Raw genomic sequence first — 21,043 nt, forward strand, 5'->3', positions numbered from 1 at the left:
TAATATTAACAAACAATATATATGTCTTATATTTTGAGTGAAACAAACAATAAATACAAGTCTTATAATTTGAGTGAAACGGAGAATAATAATACAAACGTGATGTTACTATGACACAAGTGGACCTAAAAGTGCTCTATCATGCGGATCCACCTAGTATAATCACATATGAGTGCACCCTATAACATTCTAAAATAATAACTATTGTAATGTGTTTTAACTTCTCACAGTTGTAAAATGTACATAGGACGTGTTTTGTGAGCTCACATGAACGGACTTGATTTGGGCTTTTGAGAATTGGAGTGGGCTAAACAAAAGGCCGGGCTGGGAGAAGATTAAGCTTTAGGTCTTTTGTTGGTGGCAGCTTGAGCTTTGGGTCGAGCAGCCCCCTTGAGTCAGGTATTCATGACTTCAGATGTTCAGAAAAATGACTTTGAAGCTTACAATGGGGATGATGAGTTAGGCTATATTAATTCAATGAAGCTGCTTACGACGTATGGGACGAGTCTGATTGAGAAATGCTTGGTTCTTTCGTAAACGTCTGGCGGACTGGCTGGGATTCCCTACTTAGGTACTCACTAGCGAGCACACTCTACTCAATCTCCGAAGGGAGAATTTTGAATGCAGGTCTTATTTACCCATTTGGATGTGATAAGTTGTAATTTGCACGACTTTTATGCCCGAGTGATGATGTTTGGATTCTCAAACAAGAGGAACGCTTCTTGAAATAAGGATGTGGCTCTATCCAGAACGCACCCCTGTTCGAACATTGAAAAAATTAAAACTCAAAAGAGTAAAATCACAACCAAGTTTAGGGTTTTAGGGTATCGACCTTCCTCAATTGCTTTCTGAAAAATTACTTTTTAACAAAGAAAATTTTAACGAAAAACTTCCTATACTGTTTATTTTAACGAAAAATCATATTTTTACACTAAAAAATTAATCCTAATACTATTTACTTTACTTTTATTTTATTCTTATCGTTAAAACTTAAAATTTTCAAACTCTTTTCATTAATTTTCCTTTTTAAAAAAGCTTATATTAAATCCCAACTCAGATGGCTTTCTGAAAAGTACTTTGTAAAAAGCTCTACAAGAAAAATACGAGGCCACCACACCAAGCCACTTAAGGACGCTAAGCATGCATATAAATACGAATAGAAGATAATGAGATGCTGGAACAAGAAAATATATAAGCTCAAAAATAATCCATTCAACAGACGCAACAAAACTTGAATAGTAAATAGTCTCCACAACTCAAAAACATCCTCCTTCAGAAGGCGGAATCGACACACAACATAAACTTGATGGGTCACCACCGCCTGTCCAGAACCCAATTCTGGGCGCGGACACTCGAGAATGAAGACATCAGACCGGAATTAAAACAACTACAAACTAAACCGACTAAACCACTTAAAACCAAACAACTAAGATAAGAGTTTGTATCATAAAAGCATAAGTTTGCGTCAGTGAAAATTTGAGTACTGGCCATTGTTCACTTCTTCTTGGCAGCAGACTTGGTGACCTTAGCACCGCTGGGATCCTTCTTCTCAACGCTCTTGATAACACCAACAGCAACAGTCTGGCGCATGTCACGAACAGCAAAGCGACCCAATGGTGGGTACTCAGAGAAGGTCTCCACAACCATGGGCTTGGTGGGAAGCATCTTCACCATACCTGCATCTCCGTTCTTCAAGAACTTTGGCTCCTTCTCAATCTCTTTTCCAGACCTCCTGTCAATCTTGGTAAGGATCTCACCGAACTTCACAGCAATGTGGGAAGTGTGGCAATCCAGAACTGGGGCATATCCGTTACCGATCTGACCAGGGTGGTTCATGATGATAACCTGGGATGTGAAGTTGGCAGCCTCCTTGGCAGGGTCATCCTTGGAGTTGGAGGCGACGAAACCACGCTTGAGATCCTTCACAGCAACATTCTTAACATTGAACCCGACATTGTCACCAGGAAGTGCCTCCTGAAGAGCCTCATGGTGCATCTCAACAGACTTAACTTCAGTTGTCAGACCAGTTGGCCCAAAAGTCACAACCATACCAGGCTTGACGATACCAGTCTCAACACGTCCCACTGGCACAGTTCCAATACCACCGATCTTGTACACATCCTGAAGTGGAAGACGGAGGGGCTTGTCTGAGGGCCTCTTGGGCTCATTGATCAGGTCAAGAGCCTCAAGAAGGGTTGGTCCCTTGTACCAGTCAAGGTTGGTGGACCTCTCAATCATGTTGTCACCCTCAAACCCAGAGATGGGAACAAAGGCAATTTTGTCAGGGTTGTACCCAACCTTCTTCAGGTAGGATGAAACTTCCTTCACGATTTCTTCATACCTTGCCTTAGAGTACTTAGGAGTGGTGGCATCCATCTACAAGAAGCAATGCAAACAAGGGAATTAGTACACAATCAAATTCAGTAAACCAGTACGAAAGCAGTTTTACAAGTGAATAACAACCAGTCAGGAGGCGCAAACAAATAACAGAAAACAGTTATTTGGCATCATCTAGAGTATAAACACTACAAATTTATAGATCATTATAGGTTCTTTTAAGTTAATGATAGAGATGCATAAAGTTCAGCAAGAAATGACATGTGACTTACCTACACCTGTACATTGTTACAATAAACAAAACAAACCCAGACTCAATTCAAAATGGAACCAATACGCAATAAAAGAAATTCAACATAGCAGAGACTAAAAACAGTAACAATATTCAATTAAAATAATTGCAAGACACATCAATACAACACACTGAAGGTTGAGATAAACCACTGATAAAGTATGTAGGAGAGAGGGAATCGAACCCTCAATAGTTAACTAAGAACTATGCCACCAGGTCCCTCCAATTCATAAATCCAAACATCTCCTCATAAAGTGGACACTATCCATAGTTTGGGGCATCAAGGATGCCCACAAATGCCAATCAATAGAACCACAAGGGGCATTTGAACTATGGGAGGATCCCTTTATCAGACAGAACCAGCCGCACACATAAATTAGAAATAACACACAATAACATAATCATAATATTCAAAGACCAGGAAATTAGAGTGGGTTTTATACCTTGTTACAGCAGCAAATCATCTGCTTCACACCGAGGGTGAAAGCAAGAAGAGCGTGCTCACGGGTCTGTCCGTCCTTGGAAATACCAGCTTCGAAACCACCAGTGGTGGAGTCAATGATGAGGACAGCACAGTCAGCCTGTGAAGTTCCAGTAATCATGTTCTTAATGAAATCACGATGCCCCGGCGCATCAATGACCGTGCAGTAGTACTTTGTGGTCTCAAACTTCCACAAGGCGATATCGATGGTGATACCACGCTCACGCTCGGCCTTAAGCTTGTCAAGCACCCAGGCATACTTGAATGACCTTTTGTTCATCTCAGCAGCTTCCTTCTCGAACCTCTCAATCACACGCTTGTCAATACCCCCAAGCTTGTAGATAAGATGACCAGTGGTGGTCGACTTGCCGGAGTCGACATGGCCAATGACCACGATGTTGATGTGAAACTTCTCTTTACCCATGTTAAGGAACTAGAATTTACCTGCACCCAGAACATGCAACACGAATTAAATCAACAGTTCGATATCAGTATAATAAAACAAGAATTCAAAATGAAAATAATTGTAGTCTCTTTCAAATTTAATCAAATATAATAAATTTGTTCTTTAAAAAACAAACATTACATTTTAATTAGTAATAAATAATTCTCAAAGTTTAACTAATAAAAAAATTAAACAAGAATAAATTCTCAAAGTTTAATTAACAACAAATTAAACTATATGGTAAAATAGTTGATTCATATAACATCTATGATTTATTGTAAAAGTAAATCTTTTACATAAGCATCAACTAAATTCAATAAAATAAAAAATCAATCGGATGTATATCATATAAAAACAACCATCTGGGTTAAGTACACATATCATCGTCTACTAATCCAGAAAAAAAAATTTTAAAAAAACCCAATAAAAGCTTTACATTTGGTTTTAAAATCTAATCAATCGATCTATAGCATAATAAACCAAAGAAACACCATCATCGAGTTCTTGAATTATAATAAAGGAGAAACGAAAGAAACAGGCATCGGCAGATCCATAAACAAACCCAGATGAACGAGAACAACATCAGAAGGCAGCGATGAAAAGCGATTGCAGTCTCAAATCTACAGAAAACCTAAAGCGAATAAACAAGGAGGAGAGAAAATACCTCTCAGATCTGGAAGCTCGAACTCTTAGTTCAAGCGAGAGCGGCAGAGGCAGTGAGAAATGAAAGCGTAGGGTTGTGAGGCGCAACGTGACTTATTTATAGGCTGAGGGAGTTTGCAAAAATACTTAGGGTTTGCTTTGGAGGCCGCTTTGCCGGTTTACTTGTTTGCCCCTGCGAGGTGTCCGAAATGACGAGTTTGACCTCCTGGTTTGCTCTTCAAGTAAGAAGTCAACGTAAATATAGGGCTTTTCATTTTTTATCGCACAATGTCTGGCCGGTTTTATTTAAGGAAATTTAATTAAAAATGATTGAAAACTTCGAGTTTTAATGATAAGAACAAAATAAATAGTAAAGTAAATAGTATTAAAATTGACTTTTTAGTGTAAAAATTTGATTTTTCGTTAACGTGAACAGTATCGTGGGTTTTTCATTAAAACTCTCTTTTATTTACCCTCGTAAATTGTACTATAGTACAATGAATCTGAATCCTTGTCGGATCCTCTTTGTGAGGATTATGGGGATTCGTGAATCGTGTCTGTTTATTGTACATCGTGCAGTAAAAAAATATTTTAAATATTTGTATTTAAAATTAAACACAAATAGTACTTTACAAAAACTGACCACAAGATTTACAAATTCTCAAAATCCTCACTAAAAGGATCTGAAAAGGATTCGGTTGGTAGTAAAATGCCCATAAATTTCCAAAATTGGGAATCTTCTTTGTATAAGAATACTTACATAATTCAAATACTTAGAACAAAATTTTCTTTTGAATAAATTCATTTAGTTGAAAGTGTTGTTGGACTATTTGGGCAAACGAGAATACATTGGAATTGCAACGCAAACAAGTGCGGGCTCCTATATTGGATTCTTCATAGAGCATCGAGGGTTGAGTTGTAAAGCCATGATTTGCAAGGGATTGGATCGCTCAAAACATTTAAGGCCCGTTTGTTTGCCCTCACTAAGTCTCATTGGACTAGACTAGACTAAAATTAGTCCAATCTTGTGTTTGTTATCAGCATGGGACTAACTTTAGTGGGACTAAAGTTCACTTGCTCCGACTAAAATCTTGCTTAGCTGGTCCTAGCGAGGCCTCCTAAATACCATAGGACTAGCTAAGACCGTCTTCCCTCTCACACCGCGTCCTCGTGCTCGTCCTGCACGACTGCGCCATCTCTGACAACGACTCGTCTTCCTCCACCCACCCCTTGTTGTCTGTAACTCCAATCCGCACCCATGGAAGAAGAAGTGAATTAAAGCAGCTAATTTGTAAGAACAAGTGTAATCAGAGCAAAAAAAGTCTGATAAAAATCGAACGAAAGAGAGTAGAGAGATGAGTGGAGCCTACCTCCTCATCGTCTTGTTACACACGAACTGGATCCATCTTCGCTCCTTCTAATCTCAAAATTTTCAAATTTTCACTATTTTTTTTTAATTTTTTTATTATTAATTTTCTATTTTCATGAACTCGATTGGTGTTTTTTTGGGGATTTGACCAAAATCGTAAAGGCAGATCAGAGAGAGAGAGAGTCAAGTAGCAAAGGATCGTCTAGTGTGGGAATAAATCGTGCCTCTGTCGAATACCCAATCTCGTCACTGTTCAATACCGGCACCCACAGGAATCGAGCTTCTGGATCTCGATTCCCTCTTGCAATTCTTACTTTCTTTGGACTATTCGTCCCCTTGATTTTCTTCGTTAGCTGCTATTTTCTTCATCTGAGAACTGGATAAAAATTGAGAAGTTTTGTCTGGTGGGAAGAGAAAGGAACGGTAGAGATAGGGGAGAAAGAATTAAAATGAACGAAGGAAAAATATCTGAATTTTAAAAATAATTTAATTCGTAGTTTAGTCTGGCACTGCACCAAATGCTTCACTAAGTTAGTCCTACTTAGTCTAGTCTAAGCCAGTCCTAGCCTAGTCCCCGTAGTTAATCCAGTCCGAGATAGTCCGGTGCAACAAACGCACCCTTAGGGCTTGTTTGGTACTCTACTTGAATCCAAAATTTTAAACTCAAAAACAATTTTCAAGTTTTAGGCTTTAAAAATTTGTTTGATATGACTATTTTAAAAAATTGAACTCAAGACTAACTCAAAAATATGATCTATTATCTAAAAACATAAAAAGTTTGTTTTTCGAGTTTTTAAACTTAAACTCATTCTTTTCTTTTCTCTCCCTCCAAATCTATCTCTCTCTTTTCTTCTTTCTCTTTCCTCTTTTTTTTATTATCTTTTTCGTCTCTCTTCCAATCCGCTATCTTCGTTCTCTCGATTTTTTCTCTCACTCCTCTTCCTCTCTATCTCGTCCGATCCTCTCCCTTCTTTCTCTTTCCTTCAATCACCTCTTACTTTCTTTCCTCATCTCATCTCTTTCTCTCTTCTTGCAACCCCTTCTTTTTATGTCTTTTTATAATTTAAGTCGTAAGATTTAAAATTTTTAAATTGCAAACCAATCAAGTTTTTGAGTCTTCAAAAAATGTTTTGAGAAATGATAAAAACTTTAAAATAAGATACCAAACAGGCCCTTATTTTCCGCAAATTATTTGGAATCGTAAACAATTTGTTGTGTCATGTTATTATGCTCAACTTCTAAGTAATATTAATAATTCTCACAATTCTTTTTTTTCTTTCTCAAAAGTAATATTAATAAAAAATAAATACGTGAAAGACAAATACTATGTTTGACCCAAAAAAAAAAAAAGAGAAATACTATATGATTATAATCCTTATAAATAATATAAAGAAATGATAAATATAAGTCTTATAATTTCAATGAAATAAACGAAAAATATGTGTCTTGTAATTCTAGTAAAACAAACAATAGTAATACCATGTGATGTTACTATAACCTAGGTGGACCTAAAATTACCCTATCATGCAGGTCCACCTAAGAGAATGACATATGTGTGCTCTATAGCATTCTAAAAAAATAACGCAATGTAACGAGTTTTAACTTGTTTCAAGTGTACGTACCTAAGACATGTTTTGTGAGCTCACATGAATTGACTTGATTTCGGGTTAGTTTGGTATTGTTGTGCTTTGAAAAAAAGCTGCTTCTGCTGTGCTGTAAGAATAAGCAGTTGTGAAATAAAGCAGTAAAGTGTTTGGTAGCAATAATTATATAAATGCTTTTAATAAAAAAAAAGAAGTGTTATATTATTTGATAAATATTTTATGTAAAACAATTGTGATTGCGTAAAATGACAAAAAAAAAAAAACGACAAAAACAAAAAACTTATGGGATTTTCTTCCTTTCTGTTTCTTTCTACCAAAAAGTTCATGATTGTTTCCTTTTTCCTTTCTTCTTTGTTTCCTTTTCTTTCTAGCTTTTTCATTCTTCTTTCTTTATATTTCGTTATGCCAAAATGTTTATGGCTTTTCTTCCATTTTTCATCAATGATCCCTCTTGAAATTTCAAAGTCCTCACCCACCTTCGTCCCTTCGCATTTCTCTTTCAGTTATGGCAATCTAGAACCTTCGTCCTCACTCCCATTTATTTTTCTTGCATTTCGATTTCTAGGGCATTACATGTTTTGGAAGGTGCGATGGCGGATGCGTGGGTGGAATCTGGGTTATCATCTAGCAGGGAGTGGGTTGGGATCATGGTCTGCGAGGTGGCAATAGGTGTATTTGGTGGGGATTGGGAGAGAGATGGGGTGGCGAATCTGGAGAGTAAGAAGAGATGGAGGGGATAGGGTGGTGAATTTGGGTAGTACAGCACCGAAGAGCTGACTAGAGAAATGAGGGGGAGGGGGTCCAGAATTGGGATGAAGGATAAAGAGAGGGTAAGGTTGCCAGTTTGAGAAATTAATTTAACGGCACTGTTCACCTGTGTATTGTGATAAAAAGCTGGTTTTCCAAAGCTGGGTTTTGTTTCTTTGCCTTTTTAGCTTTTTTTTCACCTAAAACTATGAAAAAAAACTGATTTTGAAAGTTTACCAAACAAAAAAAAAAACTGGATGCATTTTTTCATTTGTGCTTTTTTTTTAGGGGTGTGATATCCACACACCATTTTTTACTTCTTCCACACATTTTCAGTTTTCAGCTGTTAGATCGGATGAATTGAAGAAGATCAATGGACATAAATTAACAAAAGATGTGTGAGAAGTAAAAAGAGGTGTGTGGATACCACACCCCTTTTTTTAAAGTTAAGCATTACCAAACTGGTACTTCGGCTTTTGAGAATTGGATTGGGCTAAAGGCTGGGCTGAGATAAAAATTGGGCTTTGGGGCTTTTGTTGGTGGCAGATTGAGCTCTTAGGTCGAGCAACCCACTTCGCTTTTCCTTATTTTAAAAGAAAAAAAGGAGAGAGAATGGAGGAGAAAACTTGAGGAGCCAGCCAACTGCACAAGTGACTTCTGATTTCTACTGACCACCGAGAGAGAGGGTGTGAAAACGAAGACAATCATCAATGGCGGGCGTATCGCTCAAGTGCGGCGATTGCGGGAGTCTGCTGAGGTCGGTGGAGGAAGCCCAAGAGCACGCCGAGCTCACCTCCCACTCGAACTTCTCTGAGTCAACCGAAGCTGTTCTCAACCTCGTCTGCTCCTCTTGCGGCAAACCATGCCGATCCAAAACCGTATATATACTTCCTCACTCTTTCTTCCTCAATCGCATTTTGAACCTTTTTTTTTCCCGTAATTTCACATTTTTTCTGGATTTGCTTATCTGGGTCAGTAGAATTTCAGTTTAGTTTTCATGTACATTAGTTGGATTAAGATATTTGATGAATTTGCTTGTGAATTTTGGAACTTTTTATCATATTTTATTCTCTATCTGAATTTCCTTTGTTTTTTCTTTCTAATTTCGCCTTTTTAGTGATTTGTTTATCTGGGTCAGTATAATTTTAGCTTAATTTTCACATGCATTAGTTGGAATTCAGTGTCTTTATTGTTGGATTAAGATATTTAATGGATTTATCATTGAATTTTGAAACTGTTTATGTTATTTCTGGTGGATTAAAATTCAGTTTCATTTGGATTCGAGAGTTTTTTTAAAGATCTTTTGGTTATTTGGGGTTAGAGAATGAGCAATGTAGTAGGATACCGAGTTCAATGAATGATTACAGCATAGGTTTATGTTCGGTGAATTAAAGATTAGACTAATGTTTTCTTGGCAATAAAGCAAATTGTTTTGGTGCTTTGATTGTGCAGGAAAGTGATTTGCACACCAAAAGAACTGGGCACACCGAGTTTGTTGATAAGACTGTGGATGCAGCTAAACCGATAAGTTTGGAGGCTCCAAAGGCAAGTCCTTCAGGGTCCGATGAGGCTGTTGGTGCAAGTAGCCATGCGGCAGAAGGTACTTCTTCCAGTTTAGTGTGAAGTCAAAGCATGGAATTTGTAGTTTTGTATTTTGAAAGGCATTTAATTTTTAGGAATAGGTTGTTATTTGTACAGTTTTGGGTAGATGCTACATTACTGTATGAGTTTGTTGAGCTTGTGTAGCGATAACTAGAGGTTTGTTGTTTGGATGCTGTGGGACTGTTATTTTCCTTGTGCATGGCTTCTTGCTATTGGCAAACCGGTTTTGTTTGAAGGGGGCTTTGGTTCCTTTTGGGTTGATTTTGTACCTTCAGTAGTAGATGGAATTTTCTTACGATTACATGCCTTCACATTGGTTTTATATTTTCTTAAGATAGACTGTGTATCTAAGTTATATTCGAATTAAGAGTCTAAATATATGACAACATGTAGTTCTATTTGTTGTTTTGTTGTTGGTCTTTCTTCCTTAAGAAAATATTAGTGGTCTTTCTTCAAAATTATTCATCAGGAAGTCTGTCAGCAGCCAGGGCTTAAAACTAATGGTTGTAGATCAATATGGAAAATGAATTTAGTTTTTCTACTCAATTCCTGAATCAGGCTTTATAACCTGTCTATATATGAATGGAAACATACTGCGATTGTTATATTTTTTTTCTTGATGGTTAGTTATTTTTGCTAGTCTGGTTTATTAATTCGATTTGTACCTGATTTATTCAATATTTTTCATCTAGAAATGGTCGTTCCAGAGGTTGACAAAAAGCTGCTTGAGGAACTTGAAGGAATGGGCTTTTCAACAGCGCGGGCAACCCGTGCACTTCACTATTCTGGTGAGCTGATGAAAAAAATTAAAATCTCTTTGAAGCTGAGATTAAAGCTTCTGTCTCTGGGCTCACTATTAGTGGCTTTATTTTTCTTTTCCCACTCTTTTGTTCCTCTGACAAAGATGACGGGTTCTTATAATAATTTGGAGGCTTGTCAATCTATTATTTGGAATATCGCCACTTATAGGGGTTAAGTGTTAAAAAATCTGATGTTAACTTCTTTTGTTGTTAGATCTGAGGAGATGTCTTCTTGAGTAGTAAAGGCTTTTTTTTTTTTTTTTTTTTTTAATTTTTAAATTCAAATATTAAAGTTTGATAGTGTCACAATTTAGCTGGGGACTCCTTTTGATGTTCCTCTGATGTTTAGGATCCAGCTTCATTTGTTTATAATTTCTGGGTTGTTCTCTCTCCGGCTGCCATTACACAACCGACGGTGGATTATATGAAATAAAACATTTTCTATTTACATAGGGGAAATGGAATGAAGACGCCTATATGAACCCATAAACATAGGCTGCAAAGACGAAGGCACCAGAATTATAATTTATGAAAGTTGCTCCTGTGCATCGTTTTAGTTTTCTTCTCTTATTCTTTTCTTTCTCTTTCTTGATCTTAAATGATTGGATGGAAAACCCTATTGTGAATGTTTAGTTGATTGGATTTGGATCCCACGGTTTATGCAATTCTTTGCATTCTGCTATCTCTGGTTAGTTTGGTAAAACTGCCTAGCAATAGTTGTTTGATCGTCTATAGGGTTGTGGGCTTGTGAATTTTCCTTTTGAAACTGTTACACATGATATAAGTTTATGATGTTACAATTTCAATTCTCTCAGCCTATAATTTTGGGGGTTTTTAGGTAATGCGAGCTTGGAGGCTGCTGTCAATTGGGTAGTTGAACATGAGACTGATCCGGACATGGATGAAATGCCTTTGGTAAGATACATTTATTTTGCTTGATAAGATATGAACTATTTGCATCTCTCTCTCTCTCTCTCTGCAAAAGATTGGATACAGTAGGTAGGTACTTGATGACATTAGTTATGTTTGACATCATATCATAGTGGTAGCATTTATACAAATAAACTTCTATAAATATATTTTTTGGAAGCTCACAAATTTCGTGTTGAAATTTTCTCATGCATTATTTTGCTTCAAGCAAAGTCTAGGAATTGTTTCTTTGGTTTGTTGTTGTGGTGCTCTTTGAATAACGTTAGAAGGCTATGAATATGAACTTCTTGAGTCTTTGAGGAGTCCTGTAATAAATGGTGTTGTAAATTCTATTACTAATACAAATTTTAATTTAATTCTAAAACAAATATATTTTTTTGAATTTTGAACTTCTCTCCTGCATCAGGAGGTGAAAGAAACGTTATGAGGAGAGATTGGTGGTAGGGATAATTTATGTTCATTAAGACTTGTGATTGCTTGTGCTCAGGTACCAATCAACAGCAAAGTTGAGGCTCCAAAACCTTCTCTCACGCCAGAACAATTGAAAGCCAAGCAACAAGAGCTTAGGTAGTGTTTCTTTATGCATGAATTGTTAGTGTCACTGATGGCTTCATTTCGATTAGATAAAAAAAGGATTAGATTAGATTAGATCATCTTGATACCAAAGTTTTTGCTGATTCTAGTTTGCTGCTTGTCAGAAATCAGAATATTTATCTCATTCTTTTTCATGGATGCTGTAGTTCCAGTTTTGCATGTTGAATCTGATATACTAGGATGTGCAAGGTTTAGGTGTAGATTGAAGTTCCCATTTTCTGCTTTCATCTTATAACTGAGAGCTAACTAATCACTTGAAAATTCAGTCCCCCTAGTTGGAAATTGTACTCTGCTATTTGAACCTTTTACATTAACAACTGGTTGTTCACCAATCCATTGATTTGGGGGTAATGTTCGTGCTAGGGATTTTGATTTCAAATTTCCTTGTACTTGAACTTATCTTGTTGGTATCTTTCCAAAATCTGTAATGCTATGTTTGCAACATTTGAAATATATATCCTTTAGTTTTGCTTAATTTTTTTTCTTTGACAATGCGGTTTTGGGAAAATACTCATGTTTGAAAATTGCTTTAGACTTGCTCAGTGCTTCTCACTACTTAACTTTTGTCTTATAATTCTTTCCAACCAACCTCAAGGGAGAAAGCTCGCAAGAAGAAAGAAGAAGAAGAGAAGAGAATGGAAAGAGAGAAAGAAAAGGTACCTTTAATGTCTTCCCTCTTGTCCATAATTGCATTGCAGGAGTAACCTTTTCCAACTGTATGTATGTGTGCGTCACCATTAAGTATTGTTCCTTTTTACCACAAAAGACAAATTGTTGGACATGCTTTTCCTTCTTCACCATTAAGTATTGTTTCTTCATATTCCCCTATGAAGAATTTTAATTTTAATTTTGACAATTTATAATATTTCCCCTTATTTTGTTAATATGATGTCAATAAAAGAATTGGCTTTTTCGATGAGGTCCTATTTTTGCTTGTGCAATTCAAGGAGAACATATGTTTAAATTTTAGTTTTCTAGATATTTATGCCCATTGCTCAAGTATTTCTGGTGGATTCATTTACTTTAAAAACTTATGAGGAACCTTCAGAAGCTAGGACTGTGTACAATATATAATACAGCCTCTCAATTTTCAATTCTACTAGTGTTTTGATCAAATGTAAATGATAGATTCCTTTTTCTCTGTATGTGGTTCTTCAGGAGAGGATTCGAGTGGGCAAGGAACTCCTAGAAGCGAAGAGAATAGAAGAAGACAATGAAAGAAAAAGGTTATCTTCATTTACTGAATCTTTTGTGTTACATCTTGTGCTTGTTTTTCAATCTACCATTTAATGACATCAATCGCCTTTTTCCCTTTCATTACCTGAATTCGTCTTCCATTGGCATGGAAATGTTTCTTTGTGATAGGATTATTGCTTTGCGAAAAGCAGAGAAAGACGAAGAGAAAAGAGCTAGGGAAAAGATTCGTCAAAAGTTGGAGGAAGATAAGGTAAAGATATGTTTAATCACTGTGTTTAATATTGTACAAAAGTTTTCAGTGCTAAGTTTTTGGGTGAGTATCGTATTTTCAGATGTGTCCTTGTACAGTGTTGTTTTTTACAGGCTTTAAGTGCAATTTGGTAAATTTGCATTCTTTAATCATGTGTTTAAAATATTCCTCTAGGAGACCGTGAGCCATACCAGAAGTATGTCTTTTGTTTTGTTTTTCCAAATCAATTCTGAATTATATTTGCAGAAGAAACCTTAAAATTGAGCTAAACAGTCGAAGAAATAATAGGCAGAGAAAAGCATTGTTTGAACTCTTAATTCAAGGAACTGACTGAGATTCCGAGAAATGTAGGAGTTAGTCTGAAGGCATATACAAGTAGATCCGTACCAGGCATGTTTGACATTGAAATCCTGACCTATCTTGTAGGGCTTACGGAGTCTGGCTTACAATGGAGACTCTGAATATCTTCATTCAGATGTTAGAAACTTTTGCAAGACTTTTTGTCTTTGGTCTCATTTTATTGGTTTATTTGTCTCTTGCAGAGGCACAAAGACCTCTTCAGATAAAAAGGAGAGATAACTAGTGAAAGGATTGTATTTAATGGTGCACATGCCATTGAATTAGACATTTTTAGTTAGCATACAAGGTACCCTACTTTTGTGCACTGGAAAGTATGTGAAAGTGGGACCGATTGCATATAAGTCAAGTTATAACGTGCACCCAATGAATTCCCATAGTTGGTCAAATAAACAGCTAATCTGAATATTGTGTTTCCTTTCACATTTTGAACTTAAAATATAGCAGGAGGGTTAACTAACATGCATCGTGAATGCATTCAGATTCGTATAAAGAAGATACCCACCTCTATCCCACCCCTCCTTTTAAAGTTTATTGAAAACACTCACAAACTATGATGGGTTTACAATTAAGCCTTGTGATCATGGCTTTCCATCAAAGCCTTGCTATATCTCACGTGACAAGTAATGAAAGAATCAAGGGCCCAAAATATCCCATTTCTCTGTTTAGCATTTTAGGAATTGCTTCCCCTTGTCAATCTATCTTGCTATTTTTTTATAAAATAAGAAATCAGTTTTCGTCTTTCTTCATCACTCTTCACAGGCAGAGAGGAGGAGGAAACTTGGGTTGCCAGTAGAGGATCCTTCAACTGCAAAACCTGCTGCACCTGTTGTGGAAGAGAGAAAGGCAAGAGCTTGTTTGTATATACTATTTGCCTAGTGAATGCCATTCAGAAATTGTTTGAAGTCTGTAGGAATGTGATTTCTGTCGTATTTATGTATCTAACGTGCAGAGCTTTGTGCCTATAAGGCCTGCCACAAAAGCAGAGCAAATGAGAGAATGTTTGCGATCTCTCAAGCAGAATCACAAGGTAAAAACAGTTGCCCGTAAGGTCAAATAATTCATTAGGAAAGAAACAATATTATAATTTCTTCATATTGAGCAACTTTCTAGAGAACCACATACAGTTCTGGAACAAGTCGAGGTTTGATAGAGAGGACCAACTTGGATAGGACTGTTCACTATATTGAAGGCATTTTGAAGCCAGAAAAGGATGAAAACTTCCATATTTTGTTCAAGTTGAAGGTTATTCATGAAGAAACGATATCTCTAATAATCCTCACAAAAATGGCAGGATTAAAAGGGACAACTTTTCTTCGTAAGTAACCTTCAACTTGGACAAAAATAGGGAAATTGTCATCTATTTCTCCCTTCAAAATGCCTTTAGTATAGTGAATAGTCCTATCCAAGCTAATTCTCTCTAACAAACGAGGCCCAAAAGTTAAGTGTCAATTGCTCATTTAGGACTTGTTTGGTGTCTAGGATTGAATTGGAATGGATAACTTAAAGATATATTGAAGGTAGAGGAGAATGAGTTTTTATTTTGATAGGATTAGACATGAAGAAAAGCATCTCCGTTCTAATCGGACCATTTTGGAGAGGATCGGAATGGATAAGTTTTCTTTTTAAGTAATCCATCTCCTACCTCCAATTGGTCACAATTTTTTTAATATCCTCCATCAACTTACCTAAATAGTGGCTTATTCTTTCCTTTCCAATCCTCCATATACGAAATGAGGCCTTGGGTATTTTTTTAATGTCACTCACACACCGACCCTTGAGTTTAACCAAAGTTGCTTTATGAAATGATAAAAAAGAAGCAAACAAAAATGCAGAATAATATTGCTTGAAAAGAATTGCTCTCATTATTTATCTTTTCAAAGTTATGTTGTATGGACTGTGGACAATGGCCTTACCTATTTCTGCTTTCTGTGTGTAGGAGGACGATGCAAAAGTGAAGAGAGCATTCCAGACTCTTTTAACTTTTGTAGGGAATGTTGCCAAGAATCCTAATGAGGAGAAATTCAGAAAGATACGACTCACTAACCCATCTTTCCAGGTAGAACAACTTATCTTGCACAGAAACAGCTCGCTTTTGAGTCCAATCTTTCCCGTTATGGATTTTTGTTCTCCTTCCCCTTCCCTGTTAAAGTTTGCGTATACCGTGGTCACCACTCTATCAACTATTAAGTTATACTTAGACCTATCAATGGATTGGGATCTGATCCGAATCCAATGGAATCCGATGTGATAATATTACAAAATAAACCAGTAATATCTGATTATGATCCGAATCTGGTATTCCGTTGGGCCGATCCGATCAAAATCAGAGCCGTTTACTGGTCTAGTTTACTCTTTCAATGTCCATGTTTCTTGTTTTGGTCAATAACTTATGTCTTTTCTTTTGTTGTCAAATCACTCACTGCCCACACAGGAAAGGGTTGGCTCACTAAAAGGCGGCGTCAAGTTTCTTGAGTTGTGCGAGTTTGAGAGAATGGAAGGGGGCGAGTTCTTGTTCCTTCCGAGGGACAAGGTTGACATGGCAGTGCTGAACTCAGCTGGGTCTGAGCTCGACTCTGCAATCAAGAATCCATTTTTCGGTGTTCTTTAAGTTAAAAAGTTTGATGTTTGGATTTGTTTATTACAGCACCAATTTGTCCATGATTAAAATATGGTTTACTGCTAAAAATTTGCTTATCATAATAAACTTAAGACGGTTACCAACTACCTTTTGGTTTAGCGTATATTTCTCTTCTTGAAATTAGAAGGTGTCCCAAACTCGAATTCCATGCTTCCATTGATTAAAGTTTAGCTCACCAGTTTTTATTATGATATTTATTTTGGATTAAATAAAAACTATTCAATCTGTAGGAGTGATTTTAATTCAGTCCTAGTTGGTTAAAACCTTATAAAAATAACCATCAAATGTTTTGAAAATTAGACATCTGGGTTATAGTGTTAAGTGATAAAGTGAATAAATTTTGAAGTGTGTTTTCTTGAATATCTAAATTTGCCTTTTTTCAATAAATTATCGTTTTACCGCTAGAACTATTGTTACAGTTGAAATTAATTCCGTGAATTATTTCTAAGTAAGTTAACGGTCATAGTTTATAAAATATGAATTAAATAGAGATAGAAGTTGAAACACTCAGTAAATTAAACGGTTGTAGGCTTGAGAAACGAAACTCTATGTGTATGTTGTTGTACATGTTTTTTTACATAAGTGACAGGGAATTCATTTGCACATTTTTCTAGTTAGATCAAGATTATGTCTTCTTTATAAGTTTACTAACGCTTAAGAGATAGACTAATATCATAAACTTGCAGTATACTCGGATTAGTAGGATACACCCACCTTAGGTAAGTGCATAAAAATCTACAATTGCTGCTCATATTAAAAAAAAAAAAACAGAAGTTATTATCTCCTAATTAACCTAGTCGCAACTCATCTTCACACATTTGAGTAATTAAACTTGTACCTAATGACAATCTGAATTTTTTTTTTTAACCATTAATATTCCTATGACAAATGAGAGGATGGTATGATCTCTCTTTAAAAATGGCTTTTTTTTTTTTTTTTCCCATTAAAACGGCGACAAAATTATATAAGTCAACAAAAGAAATTAAAATGGTATCGATACATTATTATTCAAAATTTAGAAACAACAATTACCTACTAAAATTAATATTTTCTCTTGGATTCTCATTCAGAATCGATTAAACAAAAGACAACGATTAACCCGATCTTTTTCTATTTCTAATGTTTGCCCTAATGTGTAATTTACATCCAAAACATACTTCTCACGTTTTTGTCCATTGTCAATATGCCAATAAACCAGCTATAAAATGCTTTGAGCAAATTTAGAATTTCCAACCCTCCAACAATGATAATAAATTTATTAATTGGGCGATATTGTGGAGGGTTGTTCAAAGATAAGGGTTAGGGTTAGGGTTAGGTTTTAAAATTCTTATCTATACCACGCATGTCTCTCATTTCTCTCTATATGTTGATTCTGCAATCTTTTCTGTTCCTTTCCTTTTCTTCATGTTTTTCTTTTTTCGTTTGTTACTGTATGGCAAGTTAATTTTGGTAATCTTTGTATATGTTGACCAGTACGATTTACTTGATGACGATATATATGATGTACAGAATGTAAAAAAAGCATAGAACATTTACATTTATTCTTGTCTCCAAACCCATAAATACCTTGAAGTATAAGATTGGGAAACAAGGCTCTACGTGCATGGCGACATACATTTATTTATTTTACACTATTATTGCCGGGAATTAAACTCAAAACTTTAGGTGCACCAAAGTGTTAAAACTACATTTCTTGAAACCAAGCATTTAAAGTTTGTGTTTTTAAAATAAAAAATTAGCATTCATCCTTTTATCATTTTCTGTGGATTTTCAAGTGGTGTTGGCGCTACATGTCTACAAATCTACAATTTAGGAAATTTCTCTCATAGCCACTACTCATCTCCACAAACTTGAGTAGTTATACATACTTACTAATTTATTCCCTTGATTCCAGAAAAATGTCATTAGTTTTCTGCAAATTTAATTAAAAAGTAGATGCTAAGTATTCAACAATATTTAAAGTGTGAATAAACAACCCATGTATAAACGACAACGTATATTATAGATATTTTGAGTTGTCGAAGTAAATTCACTAATATTAATCATCAGTAACAAAAAACAATTAACCTGCAACATGAGAACATTTAAACTTTTATTTATTATTTATAACAATGATATATTACATCAAGTAGAGATGGAAGAATAAATTTGTCACAACTTGTTATTCCCGAAATTCGAATTTAAAATCTCTCACTTACAAGTCAAAATAAATATCACTAGACCGTAGAACTTGGTGTCATTTTATTCCAAACTTACAAAGGGGCAGCTGCCATGGCAGAATCGCCTAACCCGTATTGCCATAACCATAGGTGATGTCCTTCATCTCTTCCTTATTGTAGGCCGAAACTGAAGTCGGCGTCCTCACCATCCCTACTACGTACTGTCTTCAAAGTCGCTACCCATATCAGTAGAACATCTTTGGCACCAGGTTTGTTAATTAGCAGCAAGGATCCATGGATTTTGATAGCTATTAGGAGAAGAAGGATGCAGCCTGCAGATTGGGATTATACAAAAATCGCGGTGTTTGACTATGGGTGAAGCCCGACGCAGGGTTTGGGTTCCATTTGCTGGCAGATACAGAGGGTAGTTGGGTGAGGTTTGTTAGAGGAGGATTAGGGTTTCGTGCTGTCATTCGAGTAGCCATGACTTCGCACAGGAAACACTGGCAGTAGCTAAACATGGAGGGGTTCGATGCCGCTTGGACTACAGTGTTACACAGGAAACACTGGCAGTAGCTACATGGCGTGGCCTTGCCCTCAAGTTATTTCTAACTCAAGTTGGAGTCCAGCCATTCTCCTCTACATTTTAATAAATTAAAAAAAATATATCAATAAAAAGTTGCAGAAAATTCAAACTAATTTACGAATAATAAAAAAAAACCCCTAATTAATTCAATGTATAAAAACCCCTAAATTAAAAAATCCAACAACTTTTCCAGTCTACGAAATTATCAAAATCAAATTAAAACCAAACCTTGAACATTTCTTGAAAAGCATGCTACGTCCATGAGCATTGCGTAGATTTCCTCCTCTCTGAGATTGCTTGCAATCTCCTTGATCCTGGAGTGAAAATGATTCGTTAATTAAGCAACATAATTAGATAAATAAATTAAAAAAACACAATCACCTGCACCTAACTTGTGAATTTAGTGAAAACATGTTCATAATATAAAAAATGCTCTTCAGTTTTTTTATTTCTAAAAAGAATAATTTATTAAATAAGGGTAAAATTACTAAAAATCAAAAGAAAACAATCCCATGTAAAGAGAGTTACTAACCATTTTTTATTTTATTTTTTTTAAATCGTAAACGGTAAATTAAAAGTTTGTATCCAAATAAAACTAAAATATCCAAAAAATAAGATTAAACTAAAATTGTGCTAATTGGCAAGAGACTAAAATTATATATGACCAGATCAAACCTAAATAGGTTTAGCCATGAACAAACATAGCTAGCTTATTATACAGAAGAAGAAAAAACATCAATTATCAGATCCAGTGACCACACAGTTTAGAAAAAAACACAAATGACATTAATCAAGACCGAAAAGGCTAAAAGCACGGGATGAAGAAAGGAAAATACTTCTGGCGAAACCCCTATCCCATCCTTGAAAACTTGCGGGCCGTACAAGTTATCTATCTTTTGAAAAAATAAATTTTAATGAAAAGATGCAAATGAACTTTCCTAAAAATATTTGAAGATTTAGTAAAGTTGGCGAATACAGGATTCATCAAACCTTCGTTGAAATTCTTTGTTTTATCAAATAAATTTGTAGAATTTTATGGAGTTTATAGTCAATAAAAACCATTAGATATAGCAGGATGATCAATCAACTTAGATTAATTTACATATTGAGGGTTAAAATATACCTAAATTCTGGTAAATCATGGATGCGATTACTGGTTGAGAATCGTAATCAAGATCACCAGCATATCCTCATCATCTTCATCATCTAGGGTTTTTGGAGCTACCCCACACATCCTAATTACCATTCTATGTTAGAAGATAAAATCCCCAACCAGAACCCAAAACACAATGTAAGAGTTTTTCAAGATGTACAAATGACTAATTACTGGATCAATTTATAGGGAGGATAGAGGGTTCTAGAACAAAAAAATGGGTACTGTTTGGCAAGTCTGCAAGAGATATTCCCACTCAGTATTCACCAACCTTATCCCTTTTTCTTTTTTACAGGCTCACCAACTTCTTTCTCCACGCAAAAAAATTTAACTATTGATATAATTTAAATTTTCAATTAACATACGAATTAACATGCCATAAAAAAAATGCTGATAGAAAAAGAAAAAAAAAAAAATCAAATGGTAACTCAAAAGAAACAAAAAATAAGAACATAACTGCCAAACAACTCAAGTTAAGAGCATTTTCACATACCACGTTCACGAGAATATACATTGTTTTATGAATGCGCAGAAGAATATTGGAAGGGTGTGACTACGTGCATGGTAATCCATACGTACTCAATTAAATGTTTTTGGGTTTACTTACGCGCCGCACAAGTTATCTATTATTTCATGCATCAAGTATATTACAATATGACAAATTTCCTAAAAAATTGAAGTTTAGAGTTGGTATTTAAGATGTCATAATTAAAAGTGATTTTAACCAAGGGGATTTAGTGGATATGGAGTTTTGAAATGTTTATTTATTTATTAATATATATGGTAAAACATATGGGAGGAATATATATGTATATGGTAACAAATTGTGTTCTAAAAACATATGCAAGTAAATTTGC

General features: G+C 35.5%; 2 protein-coding genes and 1 long non-coding RNA gene across 4 annotated transcripts; 1 reads left to right on the forward strand and 2 right to left on the reverse strand.

The window, feature by feature from the left end:
• Positions 1-1,172: 1,172 nt before the first annotated feature.
• On the reverse strand, positions 1,173-4,363 carry LOC103963471 (elongation factor 1-alpha). Its single transcript, XM_009376293.3, has 3 exons — positions 4,220-4,363; positions 3,073-3,554; positions 1,173-2,376 (listed from the first exon to the last, which is right to left on the reverse strand). Exons 2-3 carry the CDS (start codon positions 3,532-3,534, stop codon positions 1,495-1,497), a joined length of 1,344 nt encoding a protein of 447 aa, XP_009374568.1. The 5' UTR covers positions 3,535-3,554; positions 4,220-4,363; the 3' UTR covers positions 1,173-1,494.
• Positions 4,364-8,546: 4,183 nt separating this feature from the next.
• LOC103963468 (UBX domain-containing protein 4) lies at positions 8,547-16,374 on the forward strand. Of its 2 annotated transcripts, XM_009376292.3 has the most exons (12): positions 8,553-8,795; positions 9,370-9,517; positions 10,212-10,307; positions 11,158-11,234; positions 11,737-11,816; positions 12,439-12,499; positions 13,002-13,069; positions 13,209-13,290; positions 14,410-14,493; positions 14,600-14,677; positions 15,587-15,706; positions 16,082-16,374. In XM_009376292.3, the coding sequence occupies exons 1-12, from the start codon at positions 8,628-8,630 to the stop codon at positions 16,256-16,258; spliced, it is 1,239 nt and encodes a 412-aa protein (XP_009374567.2). In that variant the 5' UTR covers positions 8,553-8,627; the 3' UTR covers positions 16,259-16,374. The 2 variants fall into 2 exon arrangements, with proteins under 2 accessions (XP_048435525.1, XP_009374567.2); XM_048579568.1 differs by lacking the exon at positions 14,600-14,677 and having other exon boundaries at positions 8,547-8,795.
• A 2,055-nt stretch (positions 16,375-18,429) lies between these two features.
• Positions 18,430-20,508, reverse strand: LOC103963466. The gene is made up of 3 exons (XR_669720.3): positions 20,157-20,508; positions 19,262-19,347; positions 18,430-19,086 (listed from the first exon to the last, which is right to left on the reverse strand). It is a non-coding gene; the product is annotated as an uncharacterized LOC103963466 (long non-coding RNA).
• Between the last annotated feature and the right edge of the window lie 535 nt (positions 20,509-21,043).

The sequence above is a fragment of a genome, unplaced genomic scaffold (assembly GCF_019419815.1).
Source record: "Pyrus x bretschneideri cultivar Hongxiangsu unplaced genomic scaffold, Pyrus_bretschneideri_v1 Contig14, whole genome shotgun sequence".
Lineage (NCBI taxonomy): Eukaryota > Viridiplantae > Streptophyta > Magnoliopsida > Rosales > Rosaceae > Pyrus > Pyrus x bretschneideri.

Excerpts from the sequence above, each read along its gene's own strand:
- LOC103963468 (XM_009376292.3), top strand. The coding sequence starts at position 8,628 with ATGGCGGGCGTATCGCTCAAGTGCGGCGATTGCGGGAGTCTGCTGAGG. Across the intron at positions 10,308-11,157 it reads CCGTGCACTTCACTATTCTG|GTAATGCGAGCTTGGAGGCT; the intron begins GTGAGCTGATGA and ends GGGGGTTTTTAG. Across the intron at positions 11,817-12,438 it reads GCCAAGCAACAAGAGCTTAG|GGAGAAAGCTCGCAAGAAGA; the intron begins GTAGTGTTTCTT and ends ACCAACCTCAAG.
- LOC103963471 (XM_009376293.3), bottom strand. The coding sequence starts at position 3,534 with ATGGGTAAAGAGAAGTTTCACATCAACATCGTGGTCATTGGCCATGTC. Across the intron at positions 2,377-3,072 it reads TGATTTGCTGCTGTAACAAG|ATGGATGCCACCACTCCTAA; the intron begins GTATAAAACCCA and ends TGCTTCTTGTAG.